The sequence below is a fragment of the Cetorhinus maximus genome, chromosome 4 (assembly GCF_964194155.1).
Source record: "Cetorhinus maximus chromosome 4, sCetMax3.hap1.1, whole genome shotgun sequence".
Classification (NCBI taxonomy): Eukaryota; Metazoa; Chordata; class Chondrichthyes; order Lamniformes; family Cetorhinidae; genus Cetorhinus; species Cetorhinus maximus.
In genome coordinates, this window is record NC_135882.1 from 42668399 (window position 1) to 42692176 (window position 23778).

General features: G+C 40.3%; 1 protein-coding gene across 1 annotated transcript in view; it reads right to left on the reverse strand.

The window, feature by feature from the left end:
* Positions 1-2307: 2307 nt before the first annotated feature.
* LOC144679584 (cAMP-regulated phosphoprotein 21-like) overlaps positions 2308-23778 on the reverse strand; it is a 463756-nt gene continuing 442285 nt past the window's right edge. The window contains exons 22-23 of the mRNA XM_078540103.1: positions 5932-6083; positions 2308-3080 (exon numbers count right to left, since the gene is read on the reverse strand). Of these exons, the coding sequence (XP_078396229.1) occupies positions 2823-3080; positions 5932-6083 (410 nt within the window). The 3' untranslated portion in view covers positions 2308-2822. The remainder of the gene's footprint in view (positions 3081-5931; positions 6084-23778) is intronic.

The following is a 23778-nucleotide window of genomic DNA, read 5'->3' on the forward strand; positions in this document are numbered from 1 at the left end:
TTAATGTGAATCTATCAATTCACATTGAGACTAATCAAATCAAATGTAATGTATGAAACAAAGTCTGATTACTGGGAGAAGCTCTTGGCAGAGGTATTAGCTGCACTGATATTGAGGGTTTATAGGTCAATGTTACTGTGATGCTATAAAAAGCAACGACTCTCTTGGTGTCAGCCAATAATGAAGCATGAGAGAAAGAATGGCATGGATCAAGAAGGATGTAATGAATTGAGTACCCGGTCATTGACCTTGCCTAGATAAGTAAGGTGCTCTATAGTTTACCTCACCAAAAGCCTTCACATTGGTTTGGACCCTGTGATGCCCTCTAGATTTATTCATTCATTCATTCGCTGCTGGTAGAACTTAAGACATTTCTTGTTTGTGCTTCAAGCCAATTTGTCAAGTATAATATTTTGATACTGAGTTGTTCACAATGTGCCCTTTCAAAAGATGTATGCAATCTTGCAATCCATGATGCCACAAACTCTAGGGACTGTCTAAAAATGAGACTGAGCACCACTTCAACAAACAATAAAATGCTCAGTCCCTGTAATATATTAATGCATACCCAGACTCGGTGTCAAACTGAGACCATGACTAAAGTTGAGGAAAGTCAGTGAACAGTGGAATAGAAGATCTACAGTTCCCAAAAAAATTCAATAGGTAAATATACCCCATTATGTGGTAATGAGCTTTGCAAACCAAGATTATGTTAAATTTAATCCCTGATTTGTGGTGTTAACTGATAAAAACCAATGTAACAATATGAGCAAAGGGATGTTCTAACTAGCCTCAAAATCCACAGGCTAGCCACTAGGAAGAAGAAAATTAGTTTGAATTTTTGTTCCTGATCGCTATTCAGTGATTGCTGGTGGAAAGTACATACATGTGGGTATTGGGAAAATGTGTCACATTGAGCTTGATTATCTGTCTATTGCCTATAATTGGATAATAAATGTAGCCCTGTGTCATTCCCATCCACCAGCAAAACATGAGTAGTGTGTCTCATTGATACATGGAATAAATCTAATGTCCATTCATTTCAAACTGCTAACTTTACAAAACTTGAAGCAGACAAAATCTACAAAACTGTAGACTCCCATTTATTTAAATGATACAAGTTGTAGCTTTTCCAAATTATCCAATTTTAATGTTAGAATTTTGTTTTAAGTGGATTCAAATACTTTTAATCTCTTAATGAAATGTGACACTTTCTTACTATCATTTGGGATTAAACCAAGTTTTATATACTTTAATCCTTGCTGCCTCCCCAATACAATAAATTACCCAAAACATGTGTGTTTTAAAAGAAGCTGTCAACTGTGACATGCATGTACATTAAGATGAGGCAATAGCTGAAAATTAAATTATGCATTTCACTTCGATTTCAGTTCCTAGTAGCAAATTTTGAAATGAAGCTGCATTTGTTCCTTTCCCTCAGAGATGAGCTTTGGGAAAGCTGAAGAGATCTGTCCAATGAGCAGACTGTGATTAACATGGATTCAGCTGCTGCACTTCAATCTGTCACAATATCACCCCTACATGGATACTGGCTGTCTGGGATTTCTATAGGAACCTACTGGAAAATTGCACTTTTCTGGCATCTCTTACTGACTCCTCAGAAACAGAAACTAAATATTAAATATGCTGTCCAGTTGCAGCTCAAAATAACAATTCAAAATTTACAATGAGTAAATCAGTTGGGTCACTTAGAACAATTAGGAAAGCTTAAGAGTTTGCCCACAAGCAGTAGTGCCCTTGGATGGATCACAGTAAAACTTTCCGATACAATAGGAAATTCAGAGTATTTGCAACAATTTCTAACATGAGAATCTCTGCTCTCAATGAAAAAGTTAAATCACATCACACAAGTTGCATTAACATTATTAAGATTAACAATATTATGTTCCAAGATATAGAATTATTATATAAAAAATACCAATCTACTTAATGCAACATCCACATTCAATATTTTTTATATTTTGTTTGTGTGGGGTTCATCAAATTTTGCTTGGATTTAGTAACACATCTTAGAGGTGGAGAAAATCAGTCTGATCAAGCTTGCATCTATTTATTTAATTCACAATTGGCTTAAAACTGGAAGCATGAGGCATGTAATTTTGCTGTACAGTAATAGCGATGTAAACAGATTTGCAGTTTCAGTGTCTTAGTACAGAAACAGCTGAAAATGCAGTACAAAAATGAATTAGCAGTTGCTTTGTGAACAAAGTTTGAGCTACTGTCAGAAATACTTAAACTGGTACTCGACAAATTAAAACATCAAGAGAAGAGACAACTCACATGGTAGAAATGTGACCTTTACCCATGAGGTCAAATAGTTTTATTGTGATTAAACACTACAATACAGTATATATCCATAAAAAACTCTAGTGTATATAAATTATTCCTTCCATACAGCAATTCTTTCCATTTCAGCTTTGGTACAATGTGTATTTTATTATAATAATTGTAATACTTTTCAGCTTCACAAACTCAACACAAAGTACAAAACTAATCAGTATTGGGGTATTACAATCTACACAGTGGTGCTCAGTGGTAGGGAGAGGTCTTACCTCAGGGAATCCATGTCACTCAGCTAAGCTACAAAGGCATACCTAGCAGGGACATGACTAAAATGCACCAGAAACCAGCAAACATTTTTTAGAATTTTATTTATTTATTTAAACAGAATACCAGCAGTGATCAACTGAGAACATAACACTCTATTTCCTCAACTGACATTCCTTTTTTTTTCAGAAGGCCATAGTTACTAAGTCCAAAAATACATTTTGATATTATTTTATTCACACAGAGCCACAGTGTCAGTACTTGACCTGCCATCCAGTGCTGCTAATACTTGTACAGTTTGTTCTGCAGTTAGCAGGGATCACTGGTACATTATTGGTAGGGCAGTGGGGTGCTACCAACCTTAGGTTGTTTTGTGGAGAAGGAGGTATAACATTACAATAGACAGGCATTCCAGTAGCTGGAAGTGTTCCTTGACCTGACTGGTTGGGTAGCATGATAGCTTGTGGGTAAGATTGTTGAGGCATCCCTTGAGAACCCTGGGTCATTGGCACCTAACAATAAAATATTAAATTGGTCAGAACAGAGTTCTTGTATTTAATATTAATACATAATCCACTTATATTCATGTAATAAAATTTTTGATTTTAGATGGATCTAGAATTAACAATTGATAACACGAGTTTCATTAACATTATCTTTCCCAGAGGAATACACGGGCATTCTTAACTTGCCTAGTCTAAATCTGTATCTTTATCTCATGATGCAGGAGAATAAAACATGAGCTGTTGGCACTTCTATTTCAAAGATATTCATTTAATGCTTTCCAGCATAAGCTGAAGTTAAGCTTTATTTTTATTAAATTTATTCATAAATTTCCAGTTCAAGCCCTTGAATCATTGATTTTCTTGCTTTCTGCAAGAAATCAGACACTAAGCACGACCATGTACAAGTCTGGCTGCTGATGTAGCAGCTTTAACAAAACAGAAATGATAAAATAGAAGCAGGCAATTCCATCATTATATTCTTCAGCTTTATATAATGTTTTATAATGACATGTTCCTGATATATTTTTACCTTTGTGTTACAGAAACAGGCATTTTTGGCTATATTTCATGTGATTTCAAAGCAGCTAGATTCAAAATGCTCTCTTTGTTAGATGTCAAAATGGAAGTTGGGGATAATTAATCTGCTAATAATAAGACAATGCCTTGTGTTTGAAACTTAATTAAGATGAAGCATTTTTGATAGATTAAACCAAAATATTAATACATGCAGTTTGACTGATAGAATTGAATGTTCAACACAGCCTTAGAAAAATATGAAGGAAGACACAAATCTTTACATTACACAAGCTGGTTATACATCCCAATTAACAGGTTAAATTAAAATTGTCTCCTGTGTTTCAAAGAGCATGCAGAGAGGAGCTGTAAGATATGTGCACACTGATATTTTTGGAGTCTACATGAGTTATCCAGCAGTGTCAACTTCAGAGACAATGGGAGAACTCGGATAGCTGTCCACAAATTGTTAAATATTCTTAAATTAGCACTTTACTACAACGTAGAGAATAAAGGTGCTAGTTTTGGTATGATGCAAGCAAGAGTTTTTTCTTTATTTTCTACAGTAATTTAAAGTAGCTCAACATAAAATTAAATGATCAATAAGTGAAATTTAAAATTGAAATGTGGGAAACAAGTTAGATTCTTAGCTAGCAGCTTGGGGAGGTGTGGAAACTTGGTGGTGATGAAACTGCTGTTGCAGTTGGAAACCTATCACAGATACCTCCCAATTATTAATAGAAATGAAAACCATCTAGTTTCTATAATCAGCGGCTGATCCACCAGGGGAATTTTATGCACAGGCGACAAGTTGAAAATCGATTGCATGTTGTTTACAGGGCAAGCTGATCATGCTGTAAATTAGTCAGGATACAAGATCTTTGTCCTGGGTGCTAATTAAACTAGGCATGGCCAAAGCATTAACAGAAAAATGAGACACGAATATAAAACCCTAATTATAAGCATGCTATGTTTCCTTACCATTGCATTATTAGTCAAGGAAGATTAATAGCTGAACTCAGAGGCTTTTGCACTGTTTAAATTTGGGAAGTTCTTCCACAAGTTTTAGTTGTGTGTGGCTATCTGAATTCGAGGAGTGTACTGGATAGAATACACATCGTGCACATATAACAGCTTATCATGAGGATCTAAAGAAGACTGATTCATCCAAAAGTTCTGTTTCTTCCCTGGTTTTGCAAAAAAAACCTTTCTGAAACAGGCTATAGGATATTTTATTATGTTAAAGGCACTTCATAATTGCAAGTTATTGGTGTGGACTGACTTTATTTTTCTTTCTTGTTGCTATGCACTATTAGATCTGTAAGTAAATGTATTAGTTTTAACCAGCAGGTTTTGTTCCAGCAGTATAGTATTTTGCACCTTTCCCAAGTCAGGGGATGCAGTGTTTGACACAACAATTAAAGGTCAATATTAATCCTAAACATGCTATCTCAGATGCAGAATATGTAAAAAGGGCCAGGTTTTTGGATTAGGAGACCTAATTTGATCACAAAAACTATTCTTTGACTAAGACGATAAGAACACTAGGAAAGGTTGAAGCTGTATAATCAAAGTTATTTGATAAAATTGTGTTAAGTGGAGCAATGCAGTTGCATAATGTTGACAAAGTACCTCACCTGGCAGTTAATTTACAGACATTACCTAGTACTTTGGTTGGGTGGCTATTTGGAAAGAAGTTTTTGATACGCCAACACTGACATTAAGGTTGTTTGATATTCTTATATACAAATCAAGGTATTTAATGACCTGTCAAAAAATCTACTTACTTTAATGCCAGTAACTTAGAGGTTCCATACATTAGTTTTCAAAGGGGAAAAAAAGAAATGTAAAATATGTAGGACTAATGAAACCAAAAACAGGATTTTTCAATGAACAATAAAAAAAACACAATTAGGGTTCACTAAGTATACCTTGTTTTGAGATTTAATGCAGTTTTAGATATGTTATTCATCCCCAGTGACATATATCTAATTTATCTTGGTAAATTGGGAATGTTACAAGATTTAGGCATCCATCTAGCAGAGTGTAACAGGGGCATCATGGCTACTGGTTTAACAGTAGATTGAGAAGTAATTATTACAATAAGGAAATTAGGATAGGGCAAGAGTTATTCTCTGTATAAGGACAGAATATACTCCTACATCGGTTATTTGTAGTTGACCATTACAGCATTCAACACATTACATTTTGCTTTTTCAAGCAATTATTACACAAACCCTATAGTGGCATTAATTGTACAGCTTTTCTAACTCTCTAAACAAATGGAAAACATTCTTAGGAGGAGGAGCAACTGAAAGACATCAAAAATACTCAAAATACCTACTTGGTAAGAAGACATGGCTGGATATTGGACCATCACACTGGGCACCTGATTTCCCTGCTGGTTGTTCAACAAGTTCTGACTCTGGGGCGGCTGCTGCACTCCCATCAGGCCTTGGAACCCTTGCTGCTGATTAGGCAACACAGCCTGAAAACCTAGAAGGAGAAAGAGTTGGTCATAGTACTCTTCTTTGAACCCAACCTTGTCTTCCGAAGCTCATTACGAGCTCCAACACTGTGAAATTATAAGTACATATTATTTTGCCTGACAAAGAAAGGCTTTGGTGTAAATATATAGAAAAAGCAACTACAGTAGTAATCAAACTGTCTGAAGATAATAGCAATTAAAAAGATAGTGGTGCATTAAAGATGCCTTAGCTCAGAATAACTCTGCCAACGACGATCATAATTAACTGTATGTGCCCCTAATTAACCCATTAACACCACACGCAGAAGCATTTTCACTGATCAGATTTAAATTTAATGACACTTTAGCAAAATCCTCAGAGGGCTGGGTAAAAGCCTCTGGCAGACCTCCCGATGCCCACCAATTGCATATTCCTAATGTGATTTTGTACCTTGAATATCCCTGGGTTGATTTAGTTACAAACACTCTGGAGTGGGTTGCTTTTACACTTGGAGACTAGGTAGAGTCTGCTCCTGAGAATTCCAAGTGGGTTACATTGGGCAGCACCTGAAAATGGGTGAGACTTGCAATGCATGCTTATTCCACCCCTCTCCAATGTGGCATGAGCAGCAAGTCAACTTTGTGTTGCTCCTCATGAGCATGATTGCAATGTGTGCTGCCAGCACTAACCATGCTGCTGAGTGGTTGCATAAAAAAATTGTGAGATGCTAATACAAGTTAAAGCTGGCCTGCACCATTTAAAGCCACTCTGCATCTCTGAAAGGGGCGATGCGTTGTAGTTAGAGCACGTGGTGAAAGTCCTTTCACAAATTGAGCCGGCAGCTGCACACTGTGAGCAGAATCTAGTGGAGGCAATGCAGGTCTCGGCTGCCAGTTTGAAAGCCAGCAAGACCCCCACATGGCTTCTTTTCGCCACATCTTGTGCCGCTAATGCACTTAACAGGCCAGCGGCAGGCCTTCCCTCAGGATCAAAGACCCCAGGGACTGAAGTCCTGCCTGCCAGGAGCTGCTAGCCAATCAGAGGCCATCAGCTATACTGTACTCAGCAGTGCCAGTATGTTAATTAAAGAAAGCCAGTAGCTGCTGTCAGTACTATACATACCTGAGGTCTTGGAGCAAGGAGGGACCCAGACGCAGGCAAGTGATGGAGGGAAGGGGTCGTGGGGTGAGGATCGTAGAGGAGGGGGTTGCTATGTTAAAATGGTTTTCCTCATGTCAGCATTGGTTCTTTTGTCAATCACCTTAAAAACTGTGCCCTCTGGTTCCTGATCCTTCCACAATGGGAACAGTTTCTCCCTATCTACTCTGGTCGCCCTTCATGATTTTGAATGCCTCTATCAAATCTCCTCTCAGCCTTCTCTTCTTCAAGGAGAAGCGTTCCAGTTAATGCAATCTATCTATGTAACTTAAAGTTCCTCATCCCTGGAGCCATTCCCATGAATCTTTTCTGCACACTTTCTAATGCATTCATATCCTTCTTAAAAAGTGCGGTGCCCAGAACTGGATGCAATACTCCAGTTGAGGCTGAACCAATGTTTTATGCAGGTTTTTCATAACTTCTTTACTTTTGTGCTCTATGCTCCGATTTAAGTCGAGGATCCCATATGCTTTATTAACCACTCTCTCAACCTGTCCTGCCGTCTTCAATGACTTATGCACTTATATCCCCAGGTCCCTCTGCTCCTGCATCCCCTTTAGAATTGTACCCTTTATTTCATATTTCTCTGCATTCTATCTATCAAAATGAATTATTTCACACTTCTCTGCACTATATTTTATTTGCCAATTGTCCCCCCCATTCCACCAACCTGTCTATGTCCTTTTGAAGTTTATCACTATCCTCCTCACAGTTCACAATAATCACAAGTTTTGTGTCATCCACAAATTTTGAAATTGTGCCCTGTATACCAGGGAACTCCACTATAAACCTTCCTCCTGTCTGGAAAATAAGTGTTCACCACTACTCTCTGATACCTGTCACTCAGCCAATGTTATATCTGTCCCTTTTATTCTAATAGCTCTAACTTTGCTCACAAGCCTGTTGTGCAGCACTTTATCAAATGCCTTTTGGAAGCCCATGTCTGCTATCACCCATATCAACCCTCTCTGTTACCTCATCAAAATACTCAAGCAAGTTATTTAAACACAGTTTGCCCTTAACAAATCCGTACTGGCTTTCTTTAATTAACATACTCTGAGAGAGATTTTTATTAATATATTTAGTGGGGTTATGTTGGTATTCTGTGTAGGTAAACAAAGCTGTGTGTGTGTGCTTGTGTATCCAGTGTTAATTAAACAGGGGGGAGGTTACTGGTTAAATGGTTTAGGCTGATGCATTTGTAACGAAAGGTTATGGTGAGGTTGAGTTACAAGTAAATAGGGTGGATTTAAAATTTGCATTATGAGATAAGTGTTTCCAACTGTTGAATTTCAAAAAGGTTTTCAGAGGCGGAAAGTAACATTTGCACCTTACGAGGGCTTCAAGAGTAAACAGGGGGAGGATATATTACTCAGGAAACTGGCATAGTGTATAAGGAAGGAAGGGAAACAAGCAGTAGTTTCATAGAACATATAGAGATTAAAGAGGAGAAGGTGCTTGCTGCCTTACAGCGAATAAAGGTAGATAAATCCCCCGGGCCTGACATGATATTCCCTCGGACCTTGAGGGAGACTAGTGTAGAAATTGTAGGGGCCCTGGCAGAAATATTTAAAATGTCCTTAGCCACGGGTGAGGTGCCAGAGGATTGGAGGGTAGCTTATGTTTCTCCGTTGTTTAAAAAAGGCTCCAAAAGTAAACCAGGTAATTACAGGCCAGTGAGCTTGACGTCAGTAGTAGGTAAATTATTGGAAGGTGTTCTGAGAGATCGGATATATAATTATTTGGACAGCCAAGGGCTGATTAAGGATAGTCAGCATGGCTTTGTGCGTGGTAGGTCGTGTTTAACGAAGCTTGTAGAGTTTTTCGAGGAGGTTACCAAGAAAGTAGATGAAGGAAAGGCTGTGGATGTTGTCTACATGGACTTTAGTAAGGCCTTTGACAAGGTCCCACATGGGAGGTTAGTTCAGAAGGTTCAGACACTTGGTATCCATGGAGAGGTTGTAAATTGGATTCAAAATTGGCAGTGTTGGAGAAGACAGAGAGTGGTAGTGGATGATTGCTTCTCAGACTGGAGGTCTGTGACTAGTGGTGTGCCTCAGGGATCTGTACTGGGACCATTGTTGTTTGTTGTCTCTATCAATGATTTGGATGATAATGTGGTGAATTGGATCAGCAAGTTTGCTGATGACACTAAGATTGGAGACATTGTGGACAGCGAGGAAGGCTTTCAAAGCTTGCAGAGAGATCTGGACCAACTGGAAAAATGGGCCAGAAAATGGCAGATGGAATTTAATGCGGAAAAGTGTGAGGTGTTACATTTTGGAAGGTCAAACCAAGATAGGACATACACAGTAAATGGTAGGGCACTGAGGAGTGCGGAGGAACAAAGGGATCTGGGAGTTCAGATACATAATTCCCTGAAAGTGGCATCACAGGTAGACAAGGTTGTAAAGAAAGCTTTTGGCATACTGGCTTTCATAAATCAAAGTATTGAGTATAGGAGTTGGGATGTTATGATGAGGTTGTATAAGACATTGGTGAGGTCAACTTTGGGGTATTGTGTGCAGTTCTGGTCGCCTAACTATAGGAAGGATATCAGTAAGATTGAGAGAGTGTAGAGAAGATTTACTAGGATGTTGCCGGGTCTTAAGGAGTTGAGTTACAGGGAAAGATTAAACAGGTTAGGACTTTATTCCTTGGAGCGTAGAAGAATGAGGGGAGATTTGATAGAAGTTTACAAAATTGTGAGGGGTATAGAGTAGATGCGAGTAGGCTCTTTCCACTTAGATTAGGAGAAATAAACACAAGAGGACATGGCTTTAGGGTGAAAGGGGAAAGGTGTAGGGGGAACATTAGGGGGAACTTCTTCACTCAGAGAGTGGTGAGAGTGTGGAATGAGCTACCATCTGACGTGGTAAATGCGGGCTCACTCTTAAGTTTTAAGAATAAATTAGATAGATACATGGATGGGAGAGGTCTGGAGGGTTATGGACTAGGTGCAGGTCAATGGGACTAGCGGAATAATATTTTGGCACAGACTAGAAGGGCCGAATGGCCTGTTTTCTGTGCTGTAGTGTTCTATGGTTCTATTAAAAATTATTGACCCAAAAGTAGAGACAGAATAGAAAACACAAAATATTTTTATATGTGGAGAAGTTGAGTTCAAAGAGGTATTTGAGGACAATGGAATCTGAGGTGAAAGAGGAATAAAGATATTTAAGGAAGGATGTTTAACTGAGATGTGCTGGCTGTGGGAGAAAAGCCCTGAAGACCAGCTTCTTAGTGTGTGAGCTATTGAACAAGCTATGAAAGCTTTGAATTTGTGGCAGTCACCCAACGTTAAACCAGGAAAGTCTGTGTTTTGGAAACAGTTTGTTTCTGAACCTCTTTTGAAATTCCACATCAGAGTGTAAGTGTCAGAGTAGTTGTGAGGTGTACCTTAATTAATGTGACAACAATTCCTTGATTTGGGTAATATTACTGGATTTTTAAGCTTAAAATCTGTAAGGAAGTTGTGACCAAGAAGGCAGTTTAATTTTGTACTTTTGACCAAGCAGGTTTTTTTTTTGGGTTGTTCTGTAAGACCATTTTAATTGTGTAACTTTGATCTTGTGTGCTTCAGTTTATTTTTCTTTTTAATAAATCTTTTAATTTTTAAAATTCTAAAGGTGTTATTGGAGTTCTATGCTTTTCCCCCTCGTTTTCATAATTTAAAAAGTTTATGATCAGTGAGATAGATTTCTCCCTGGGGTCTGGTTTGCTCAGCAATAACATCTACTGTGATTGTAACAATACATTTGACCATGTGACTATTAATTTTGCCCCACATCATCATTTCTAGAAGCTTCCTCGCCACTGAGGTTAAGCTGACTGGCCTGCAGTTGCTGGGCTTATCTTTGCATCCTTTTTGAACAAGTATACATTTAAGTACAATCAGCCTATCCGATACCTTCTCCTTTTCAATTTTAAACCCTTTAAGTGCTTGAACTACCTTCTCCTTCACCATGACCTGGGCACTATCTTCATGGCAAAGACAGATGCAAAGTATTTATTTAATACATCAGCCATGCCCCTGCTTCTGTGCATAAATCCCTATTTTGGTCACTAATTGGCCCTACTCCTCCTTTTACCATTGTTGCACTATTTATTTGTCTATAGAAGATTTTTGCTTTCGCTTTTTATTTTCTCCATCAGTGTCTTCTCATACTCGCTTTGCTTCTCCTATCTGCCTTTTCAATTCCTCTCTGAAACTTCTATATTGAGCCTGATTCTCAATTGTACTATCCACTGGGAAACTGTCAGATGCACCCTTTTCCAGCTCCACCTTACTCTCTTTCTTTCTCATCCAGGGAGTGTGGTGCTAACTTTGCACAGAACTTGAAGCCCATCTTTTCCAGCATGGAAGTGTCCCCTAACTCCATGAGCACACTTTCAGTACAACATAACAGTGTTTCTTGGCCAATGTCTCGGATTCCACAGCAAGATAAGCAGGTTGGCTCATGCCTGGAAGCTGAAACTGAGGTCATACAAGGTCAGCTAAAAGGGACTCTCAGGATTTCCAGCATTCTGTCCTCCAACAGATCACAAGGATTGTTGAATGAAAGCAAAATACTGTGGATGTTGGAAATCTGAAATAAAAACAGAAAGTTCTGGAAATATTCAGCAGGTCTGGCAGCATCTGTGGCGAGAGAAACAGAGTTAATGTTTCAAGTCGAATATGGTTCTTCTTCAGAAATGGGAGTTTGACTCAAAACGTTTAACTCGGTTTTTTTCTCCACAGGCATTGCCGGGCCTGCTGAGTATTTCCAGCACTTTCTGTTTTTAGACTAAGATTGTTAAGGTACCACCCCAGGACTGTGGCTCCCTGGAGAATAAACCTGCTATCCTCTCCCAAGGTGACAGCAATTTTCCTCCTACCATTGTTGTGCTGACAGTACCCTTACTGTTGTCTGTCAGCCAGCCAGCCCAGACTGGTATTGCTCATGCCAAGATGGTGCAGTCCAGAGCAAGGCCTTCTAGGCTGCAGTGGCTCAAGGTCATCTCCCACTGCCACCTGCAGCCTCCCCACTGAAGGTCAGCAGCCATGCCGCAGCCACAAGGGTAGCACTGCACAGGGGTCCCAGGTCAGGCACAGGCACATGGAAGACAAGCACGAAGGGAATGCACAAGAATAATTAACTGACATTTTTACACAATATGGCATGCTTTGAATTATAAATTTGATTTGGAATGTTTATTTTGTGTTAGCTTTTTACATTATAGTCAAGTGGACATTGTGATGGTCAGGGGCAGAAGGAAGGTATGGACTATTGGTAAATGTTAAACTGGGGCTGTGTTTACCGCTACCGCAGTCAGATGAGCTATTCATGGACAGCCCATTTGAAAGAGGCTGTGTTGGTTGCCTCCTCCCATCCTCCCCTTCCACCTAGTCCACTTCCTGCCTCCTCACCAGCTGCCCACCATATGGGCAAGGGCTGTGTCCTCATGGTGGCGAAGTTGTGCGATGCGCAGCAAAACAGCACAAATCTTGGCATCTGATTGGCTGAGCATTACAGGGCTCCTCCAGAGTGGTCCAGGCAGCAGAAACATTGGGCTGAATTTTACTGGGATGGCAGACATCTTTCCATCAGGGTTGAATGTGGGAAGTGACCCTGCTTCGGCCGGCAGCGGTACCTGTGGAGGCATATTGCTCACGGCAGTTAAATAGGTGGTCGTTGCTGGGGCCGCCATGCAATTCAGGACAATGGCCTGTCCCCAAAAGCTGCTCAATCAGAGGGCCGGCAACTCAGCAGCCTCAGCAGGGCCAGTTTGCAGGGCATTTGTGGTGCACTCGAGACCCCATTGCCACAGGGGTGGCCACTGCCACTTGGGGCTTCTTTCATGGGCCATAAGGTGCCCGGAATGGAGGTCCCCCCCTCGGAAGCCTGTTGAGATGCTGCCAAGTTTCACTAGACCACCTCCCCATACAGCTGCAGGACCCCCAATGATGGAGGGCAAAATACCGCTTTGCCACTGAAGTGATTCAATTGGCCTCCTGGTAGGCAGCTGATCTGCCAACTGTCCCACCAGTGGCAAAATGGCATGGTAGTGAGAAGATGCTGGGCACTCCGATGCCTTCCCACGCCATTTTGCCAGCCTTATAGCCTCTCAGCCCGTTCCTAAAGTGCCTGGAAAGTTCAAGATATTGTTTCAGCACACAAATGCACACTTAATCACGTTTCATGTGGTGGTATAGCTTTTATCACATTTCGTGTGATAGTATAGCTTTCATTATATGCGTGCTGTGCACATGTGCTACTGTTGTGTACCAGTATCGTGAGCCACGATAGCAGATAGCCCTTACCACCCGGTAGCCACTCTTTCCTCAAATGCAGATGGCACAGTGTACTGCCTCAGAATGAAGGCATCATGTCTCTGACAGGCATTGACCAGCATTAGGCTATACATATTGGAAACGCACCAGCTAGACATAAAGGGACTGGAATGCCTTTTGGTTGCAACACACCTCAGAGTAGACCTGTGGTACCTGCAAAATAATGTGTGCAGTGAAAGGCGCCTTGTGTCCTGGCACCTGCAATCCTTGTGAAGCCGTGTGCTCACATCACCTGTTTTTACTGTGGAAAGGAACATATAAACATACGAATTAAGAGCGTGAGAAGGGCACTTGGCCCCTCGAGCCTGCTCCACCATTCAATAAGATCATTGCTGATCTGATTGTAACCTCAACCCCACATTCCCATCTACCCTCAATAATCTTTCATCCCCTTGCTTTTCAAAAATCTGTCTAGCTCTGCCTTAAAAATATTCAAAGACTCTGCATCCACTGCCTTTTGAAGAAGGGAGTTCCAAAGACTCACGACCCACTGAGAGAAAACATTTCTCCTCATTTCTGTCTTAAATGAGCGACCCCTAATCTTTAAACAGTGACCCCTAGCTCAAGATTCTCCCACAATAGGAAACATTCTCTCCACATCCACCCTGTTAAGACCCCTTAGGATCTTATATATTTCAATCAAGTCACCTCTTACTCTTCTAAACTCCAGCGGATACAAGCCTGGCCTGTCCAACCTTTCCTCATAAGGCAACCCACCCATTCCAGGAATTAGTCTGGTAAACCTTCTCTGAACCCATTTACATCCTTCCTTAAATAAGGAAACCAATTCTGTACAAAGTACTCCAGATGCCCTGTATAACTGAAGCATAACCTCTCTACTTTTGTATCCAATTCCCCTCACACTAAATGATAACAGTCTATTAGTTTCCCTGATTACTTGCTGTACCTGCATACTAAGCTTTTGCAACTCATGCATTCGGACATTCAGTTCCCTCTGCATCTCAGAGCTCTACAATCTCTCCCCTTTTAGATAATACACTTCTTTTTTATTCTTCCTGTGAAAATGGACAATTTCACATTTTTCCACATTATACTCCATTCACCAGATCTTTGCCCACTCACTTAACCTATCTATATCCCTTTGTAATCTCCTTATATCCTCTTCACAACTTACTTTCCTACCTACAACAAAAACAAAAATAGCTGGAAAAACTAAACAGGTCTGACAGCATCTGCGGAGAGAAATACAGTTAACGTTTCGAGTCCGTATGACTCTTCATCAGGACTGAGACTATAGTTGTTGGATATGGTGATGCATGTTTGTAATGTGTATCATTATAAATAAAAGTTTATTAAAGTGTGTAAAGATTGGCTCCAGTTCTATCCTTCACCACCTGGCTTTCTGGAATAGAACACTCAGCATTGCTCATTCTCTCAGTCATGCTGCATTCCAACAAACATGGCAACAATGCAGCCATGCCTGTGAGCAACTAGTTTTGAAGAAACCTTGAAGCCAGGATGTGCTTCAGCACCTGCCACACCACTCCTTGTAAACTTAGTAACTTTAAAGGACATTAAAAACACCAATTAGTTGTATAAGCATAGCAACAACCAGCAGAACTCATTCAACAACTAATCTGAAAGTGGTTGATTGTCCCTCCAAATAAGGTTGAGAGGGTGTCCTACCTGCTGTTGAATGTGTGTTCAGCCAGGTGTGATTAAAAAAGGGCATTATCTGAACTGTTGAGCCCCAAAATGGTAGCACTGACTTCAAATCAGCGTTACACATTGATTGACGTCACAATCTGCTTATTCTGCATATCCTTTGGTGTACATTCACTGCACACATACTAACACTTTCATCAATATGATGTCTGGCATGGCTTGCTTCAGAATTGTACGTGCACCGCAGATGCTATTTTGGACCTTTAACGACACTGGTAGTATCCAAAAATTGGGTAGTACAGACCTGAATTTTGCACCAAAAAGACATTTTCTTTGTTATAAAAAATTAATTTATCCAATAATCTGAATTGAGCAACAAATAGAACACAGCAAATTGAAAAGTTAGTGCTATAAATTTGAATGATCAGGTAATTTGAATGAAGTAAATTTAAATTATTTGGAGTAGACTGCAGTACTCTACTCAGACATTTAGGCCACCTTTAGTTTTTGTAATTCTCAGTTTTGGAGTGATGCATAACCATAACAATTTCCATTTGCACATGTTTAATGTAGTAAACAGTGCCTTCACATCCATCCTCAAGTATGGCGCCCAGAACTGGGCGCAGTACTCCAGATGAGGCCTAACTAGTGTCTTATACAAGTTGAACATGATGTCCTTACTCTTGTACTCAATGTCCCTATTAATAAAGCCTAAGATACTATATGCTTTATTAACTGCTCTCTCAATATGCCCTGCCATCTTCAATGACCTATGTACATATACACTGAGGTCCCTCTGTTCCTGCACCTCCTTTAGAGGCCCATCCCTTTATTTTATACTGTCTCACCATATTGTTCTTGCTGACGTGAATCACCTCACACTTCTCTGCATTGAACTTCAACTGCCACTTGTCTGCCCAATCCACCAACATGTCTAAGTCCTTTTGAAGTTCAAGACTATTCCCATCACAGTTGACAACATTTCCAATCTTCGTATCATCTGCAAATGTTGAAATCATGCCCTGCACACCACAGTCTAGGTCATTAATGTATATTAGGAAGAGCAAGGGTCCCAAAACTGACCCCTGGGGAACTCTACTACAAACCTTCCACCAACCTGAAAAACAACTGTTTATCACTACTCTCTGTTTCCTGTCACTCAGTCAATTTCTTATCCAAGTGCCTACTTTCCCTTTTATTCCATGACCTAGAATTTCCCTCACAAGCCTATTGTTGGCATTGTATCAAATGCCTTTTGAAAATCCATATACACATCAAAAAGCATTTCCTTTATCAACTTTCTCTGTTACTTCCTCAAAAAACTACAGCAAGTTAGATAAACATGATTTCCCCTTGATGAATCCATGCTGTATTTCCTTAATTATCCTGCACTTGTCTAAGTGACTATTGATTTTGTCCCGTACTATAGTTTCCAGAAGTTTCCCTACCACTGAGGTCAAACTGACTGGTCTGTAGTTGCCAACTTTATCCTTGCACCCCTTTTTGAACAAGGGTGTAACATTCGCAGTTCTCCAGTCCTCTGGCATCTCCCCTGTGTCTAAGGAAGACTGGAAGCTTATAACCAGTGCCTCTGCGATTTCCACTCTCACTTCTCTCAGTATCCTTGGATACATCTCATCCGGTCCTGGTACCTTATCTATTTTAAGTAAAGATAGCCTTTACAGCACCTCCTTCCTCTTGATTGTAAGTGTTTCTAGTGTACCAGTTACCTCTTCTCTCACCTCAACCTGGGTAGCAAGTTCTTCCTTTGTAAAGACAGATGCAAAGTACTTGTTCAACATTTCCGCTATTTCTCCAACTTCCACATGCAAGTCCCCTTTTATGTCCCTAATCGCCCCTACTCTTTCTTTTACTACCCTTTTATTATTTACATGCTTATAGAAGACCTTGGGATTCCCTTTTATGTTCTCTGCCAGCCTATTTTCATGCTCTCTCCTTGCTTTTCTTATTAGTTTTTTCACTTCCCCCTGGTCCTTCTATATTCAGCCTGATTCTCCATTGTATTTTCTACCTGACATCCATCGTATGTGCATTTCTTCCTTTTCATCTTTACCTCTATCTCTCTCATTATCCAGGGAGCTCTGGATTTATTTGTCCTACCTTTCCCCTTCAAGGGAATATATCTTGACATTGCCTGCAATACTTCTTCTTAGAAGGTGGCCCATTGTTCAGCCACTGTCTTTTCTGCCAACATTTGATTCCAACTCACGCGACTCAGATGCATTCTCATCCCATCGAAGTTGGCTTTCCCCTGATTAATTATCCCTGCTGTGGATTGTTTTCTGTCCTTTTCCATGACCAATCTAAACCTTATGATACAATGGTCACTATCCCCTAGAGACTCTTCCACTGATATTTGATCCACTTGGGCCAATTCATTCCCCAGAAACAGGTCCAAAAGTGCATGTCCTCTCATTGGACTGGAAACATACTGCTGCAGAAAATGATCTTGAACACATCCCAGGAACTCTCGCCCCTCTTGTCCCTTTGTACTATTCCTATCCCAGTCTATGTTTGGATAATTGAAGTCCCCCATTATGATTACTCTACAATTCTTGCACCTCTCTGTAATTTCTTTGCTAATTTGTTTCTCCACAAATATTATTGCACCTTTTTCATTCCTTACATCTAGCCAGAGAGATTCTTTCCTTGACCCCTCTGGAATATCCTCTCTCTCCAGTACTGTAATGTCATCTTTAATCAATATTGTCACTCCCCTGTGCCCCCCACCCCCACCATCTTTTTCTTCCTTTCCTGTCTCTCTTAAATACCATGGGCAGGATTTTCCCCTCGTCGGGCAGGCACGGCGGACAGGCCCAGGAACAGCCACAAGACCGCCCGCAATCGGGCTCCAACCGTGACTTCACATTGGCTGGCCAATTAACTGCCAGCCAGTGTGAAGTGCATGATACAGCTTCAGTGCTGTTGGGGTGGGGGTGGGAGGAGCGCGAGTGATGAACTATGCGCATGCATGGTGGAGTGTGCACTGACAGCGCTCTGAAGGCACAGAGCTGTCCCAGGGAGCCAGCACAGGCTCCACTGGCCAGAGGATGACCGCCAAGGTCATCAAGGCCAACAAGACAGCAGAGTCAGCAGGCTGTCTCTAATGCTGGTGCCTGCGACGGGGGAGAAGGGGGAAAAAAGATGTAGCACTCACAAACATAAGTTTAATGTACCATGAGCACAAGAGGGACTGGTCACGGATGATCTTCTGGTCTGTAACGTTTTGTTTATGTTTACTGGTCTGAGAATGAAGGCCAGAGAAGATTATGTTAATTTGTTTTTGTCGTAATTGCTTGAGTATATTTCACCTTTTTATTTTTTTGGTGCAGGGTACGCCAGTATGTAATGCAAGAGAAGCTTGCTAATTGGGCAAAGGCAGTGGCTTTCCGCGAATGAGACACCAAATCTATAGGGACATTAATGTGCTTCCCCCACACAAGCAAACAGGACATTAGTTACAGCCTTAATGCAGCTGTATGCTGTTGACTGAGATATACCAGACAGCTCTCTTTTTGAGCCCTGGAAAGATCCTGGGGCATAAAAATTGAGAGCAACAGTTGACCACCGGCAAGGCATGGGAGTTGACAGAGTGCGGCTCTAGTTGCTGCTTGACCACGCGACACATGTTAGTGACCACCTCACGGCTTAACCTCGGCTGCCTTTAGGCACTGATTCTCCATCATATTGAGGTAGGATGTTCAAGGTCCGTACACCCCTTGTCCTGCCTCTCCTCCTCCTCCTCCTTCCTGATGTACATGCAGCAGCCTCTTCCGCCTGACCTTCTGCCCCCACTCTGACTTCCGGACAAAGCAAAATGCACCTTTCTCAAGCTCAAAGTTCTTTCTGGCACCTGGGTGCATGAGAGTCATTAAGGGCAAAAAAGTTGCCCTGCAAGTCTAGAAGCCCCTCCTGATTTAACTTTGGGTTAAAGCCAGACAGTTGGAATTAAATTTTTGCCAATTCTGAAGTCTTTAGTGCAAATTTAAAGCATATTTCACAGGGGTACCTTACCTCTCCAAAAGGGTATCCAAACAAATCCACAAAGTTCAGATCTGCTCCTACCAGGTCTAATCTGCGCATGTCACATTTCAACACTTGTGATCAAAATCACACGAGCGGAGGCAGCTGCGTATTTAAACGGGCAGCTGCCTCCGTGAATTGCGCACGTGCGAAATACGACCCGCTCCCACAAAAATGGTAGCTGCCGTGTTCGGGGAGTGGGATATTCCGATTTTCGAGCTTGTCTGCCATTTTTGCAACGATGGAGAGGTCCTCTGTCATTGCGAAAACCCAGACCACTCTTTGGCTGGTGCACACCTTAATAGAAGAGTAATTACTTCATCAAAGTTGCACACAGCTGATCATAAAATCTAGTGAAAGGATAATTATCTCATACTTTGCATTAACAACATACATTTTCTTTGTTAAAGAAGTTAGTCTTATTAATTTGAATGCAGCAATGCATAGTGCATAAAAGAGCATTCATAAATAACATTGTAGTCCCTGATAAAATGTTTAATTACAGGATTCTGAATTGAAACATTTATTATGCAGCATATCTTCTAACAAAACAAGTACCTTGTAGTAGAATTTCTGAAGAAATTTACAAAGCTGTTGAAAAGCGAATTCTAACTAAACTGGTGATAACATTTGCCTGTCCAAGTTTAAAAAAGGTTCATCATGATTTGCTCTTGAAAAGTTTTCATGGAACCGGGTTCTATAGCTGACCACACTTATCATTCAATACTTGATCAGACAACAACCTGATAAGATAAAAGAAAGTCATTTATCAAAATAACATCACCGCCCTTGATTAACTATTACACTACATAAAGGTAATGTATAAAAGTCTACTTAAGGTCTCTTGAGAAGCGATATAACTGGAAGATAGTTTAAATGGCTTTAATGAGTTATTCTGTTACTGCAAGAATCATGGTTCCCTTTTAACTACTATTATACTATTCTGTGAGTATGCATCTTTCTCTATAGAGAGTAATTTTCACACAGGCTCAACAAGGGTTGCCAACTCTCCAGGATTGACATGAAATCTCCTGGAATTGAAGATCAATCTCCAGGACACATCTGTGTGCAATCCTGGAGAATAATCCTAGGGATATTAAAAGGATGGTTGTTTAAAAATTTTCTTTGTACATTTCTCTTTACCAGATATAAAAATATTGAAATTGGGAGAAAAAAAGTACTGCTTGGCTGACAGTCAAGCATCATCCAATTGGGTAATGAGTCTTTTGGCTTTCCAATTGGTGTAGGACGGCAGCACGTCATGAGGATGGAAGTGTTGGCCTACAAGTGGCTGGAGTGTAGGGGAAAGTCATGTGATGAAACCTCCAGAAATACATTTAATCACAGTTGGCAACCCTATGAGCATCCTCGGTTTCCTAAAGGTGCAACTGTGTAATGAATGTGAATTCATAAACTGTACAATAAAAGCACCATGGATTCAGTCTGAAAATCATTACTAGGGTGTCAGGATTCTTCCTTAAACTCTAACCCTTCCTCTCTTTTGCATCCTCTCTTCCTGATTTATTGTCAGGGGTTTCCGTTTGTTTGTGTTGTCTTTTTCAGTGTAATTTGCTAGACATTGGCCAAGACAGCATAAAAGATTATGTTCGGTTCATATTGAGTTTCTGCAAACTTTTGCGCTTGTTCAAAAACTTTGCACCAGACGTGAGTCCAGACCACAAAACTGGCTAAACCCCCAGATTGAGTTCATTATCATCGCAGGTTTTTGCCAATTGCACTCCTGTGTGGGGCTTCGAGGGGGATCTTGTAATTAAAATTTTGTGTACAAGGGCACCAATTTTAAAAGATTTTGAATGGTCATTTATTGTTAATTTTCTAATAAACCTACTAATGTACAAGATAATTTATAAATGGTTCTGTATAGATATTTAAAAAGATACTTTCAGTTATTTAAAATCAGGTTCCTCACAGATGGTGGATGAAACGTTCTGGTTAAAAGTGCGTATTTTTTTAATAATAAAACCTTTTCAGCTGGACTAATCAAATTACACCAATTTACTGATCTTACATATATCAGGAATATCTTTAAAGGAAAATTTCAAAATGAAGGTTACACATTAAAATGCTGCCTGATTGCAGACACCACCCTTGGCAGATTTTACATTTGCTGATGTGCAATATGCATGAGCAGAACCTCAAGAGAAAAAAGCATTTCTCAAAACTAGTATAATTTTGGAAACAGTTTGTACACTGTTTGTACACCAGATTGAAACTCTGGGCTGGATTTTCATCTTTGAGGTGGGAAGCAGGAGTTGGGAAATTTCCCAGCTTGGTGCACCCATCTGGGAAGAAATTGCCTGCAAAGGCGGGATTTTCTTTCCGGGCGGGGGTTGGGGTTGGTAATTGGAGTTGGGCCCGATGTCCCTGGAAAGAGTGCAGAGGCAGCCACAGGGGCTGCTGGGTGCAGAGGTGGCCTGTTTAAAAGACCCACTTCGGCACTCAGGAATTACCTCCCAGTTATGATAAAATTACTAAAACAAAAAAAAACAACCCTCTAGCCCTCAGCCCCCACACACTGTGCCCCATCCATGCCAACACATGCAATCCACCAACACCACCCCCAATGGTCCCCATACCTCCAAGCTAATCTATGCCACTTCACCCACCCCCATGGCCCCTCATACCCTCATAGTCTCCATGCCAACCTATGGCACTTCCATGCCCATTCACCCAGTATACACTCTGTACAGAACCACTGAACGCTATATTAATTAGAGTCATTATTCAATGATTATTTGTAGTCATGTTAAGTAGTTTAACTAGTTAAGCTATAAATTTAATACCATACATATATCTCCCCAGTTCTACTTTAAAGAGAAAGAAAGAGAGTGACAAATCTCCAAGTCCTGATGGTTTCCATCCCAGGGTTTTTTAAAGAAATAAGTGAGAGCATTGCAGCTGTCCCAACTAGAATCTCCTATAGTTCTCTTGATTCTGGAAACATTCCTTTGGAATGGGAATGTGCGCATGTTGCTTTGCTATTTAATAAAGCTGACAGAGGGAAACAAGAAAATTATAAACCATGTTAGTCTAACATGTTGCAGAGTCTGTAATTAAGTATAGGACTGAACCTCTGAAAGTTTTCAGCTGATCAGAGGAAGCCAGTATGGATTTGTAAAGGGTAGACCATATCTGATGAATCTGATTGAATTTTTTGAACAGGTGATGAAAGTGGTGGACAGGAGAATGTCCATGGATATCATTCACACTGACATCCGGAAGGCAATTGATAAAGTCCCTCATAAGAGACTGTTAGTTACAATTGAAGCTCATGGAACTGAAAACAAATCATTGACCTGGTTAGGGAAATTGCCTGAGTGGAAGATAACAGAATAGGGATAATGGGTAGGTACTGTAATTGGTAGGATGAGATTAGTGGTGTCCCACAAGAATCTGTGTTAGGGCTTCAACTATTCACTGTATTCATTAATAATTTAGATAATGGGATAGAAAGGCACATATCCAAATTTGCAAATAACACACAGATAGTTGGCATTGTTAACAGTATAAGCAGAAGGGTAAACTACAAAGAGATATTGATAAATTCAGTGAATGGAGAAAACTGCTGTGAGACAAATGGATTTTAATGTACATTGACAAATGTACATTGTCCATGTTAGACCTTAAAAAAAAGGATAGAACAAGCTAGTTTCTAAATTGTGAAAAGCTAAAAGCAGTGGAGGATCAAAGAAACTTGGGGTTCATTAAAATGTCATGAACAGAAAATAATCAAAAAGGTTAATAAAATGCTGGCTTTTATATCTAGAGAAATAGAGTGCAAGAGGGTGGAAGACATCCTTCAGCTGCATAAAGCCCTGGTCAAACTACACCTGGAGTACTACAAGCAATTCTGGGCACCATGCCTTAGGAAGAATATACTGGCCTTGGAGGGAGTGCAATGCTGCTTTACTCTAATGATACTAGACTCCGAGGATTAAACCAAGAGGAGAGATTAAATAAACTAGGGTTGCATTCCCTTGGATTTAGAAGGCTATTAAATTGAATTTTTCAAGGTATTATGGGGAGCAATAGGGTAGATTGAGAGAAACTATTTCTGCTAATTGTAGAGTCTAGAACTAGGGTATTGTCTAAAAATTAAAGCCAGAGCTTTCAGAAGTGAAATTTGGAAAGGCGTCTTCACCCAAAGTGAAGTTTGGAAGTCTCTTCTGCAAAATGGCAATTGATCCTAGGTCAATTGTTGATTTTAAAGCTATGATTAACAGATTTTTGTTATCCACAGGTATTAAAGAAATGGAGCAAAGGCATGTAGTTAGGTTGCAAATAGCCTTGATCTGACTGAATGGTGGAACAGGCTCAGGGCTGAATAGCCTACTCCTGCTCCTAGTCCTTAGGTTCTATGTTCCTTGAATTGCATATTGAGATATTTTTTATTCATTTATGGGATTGCCCAGTGAACTTGGGTCTATGATAGTAAAATATGATGCACTAATTTGAAAGTTTTCTGCTTTTAATGTTACAGACAATGCAAATAAATGAGCCTTTACACAGGGCAAGGAGTGCACAAAATGGATGCAATTTA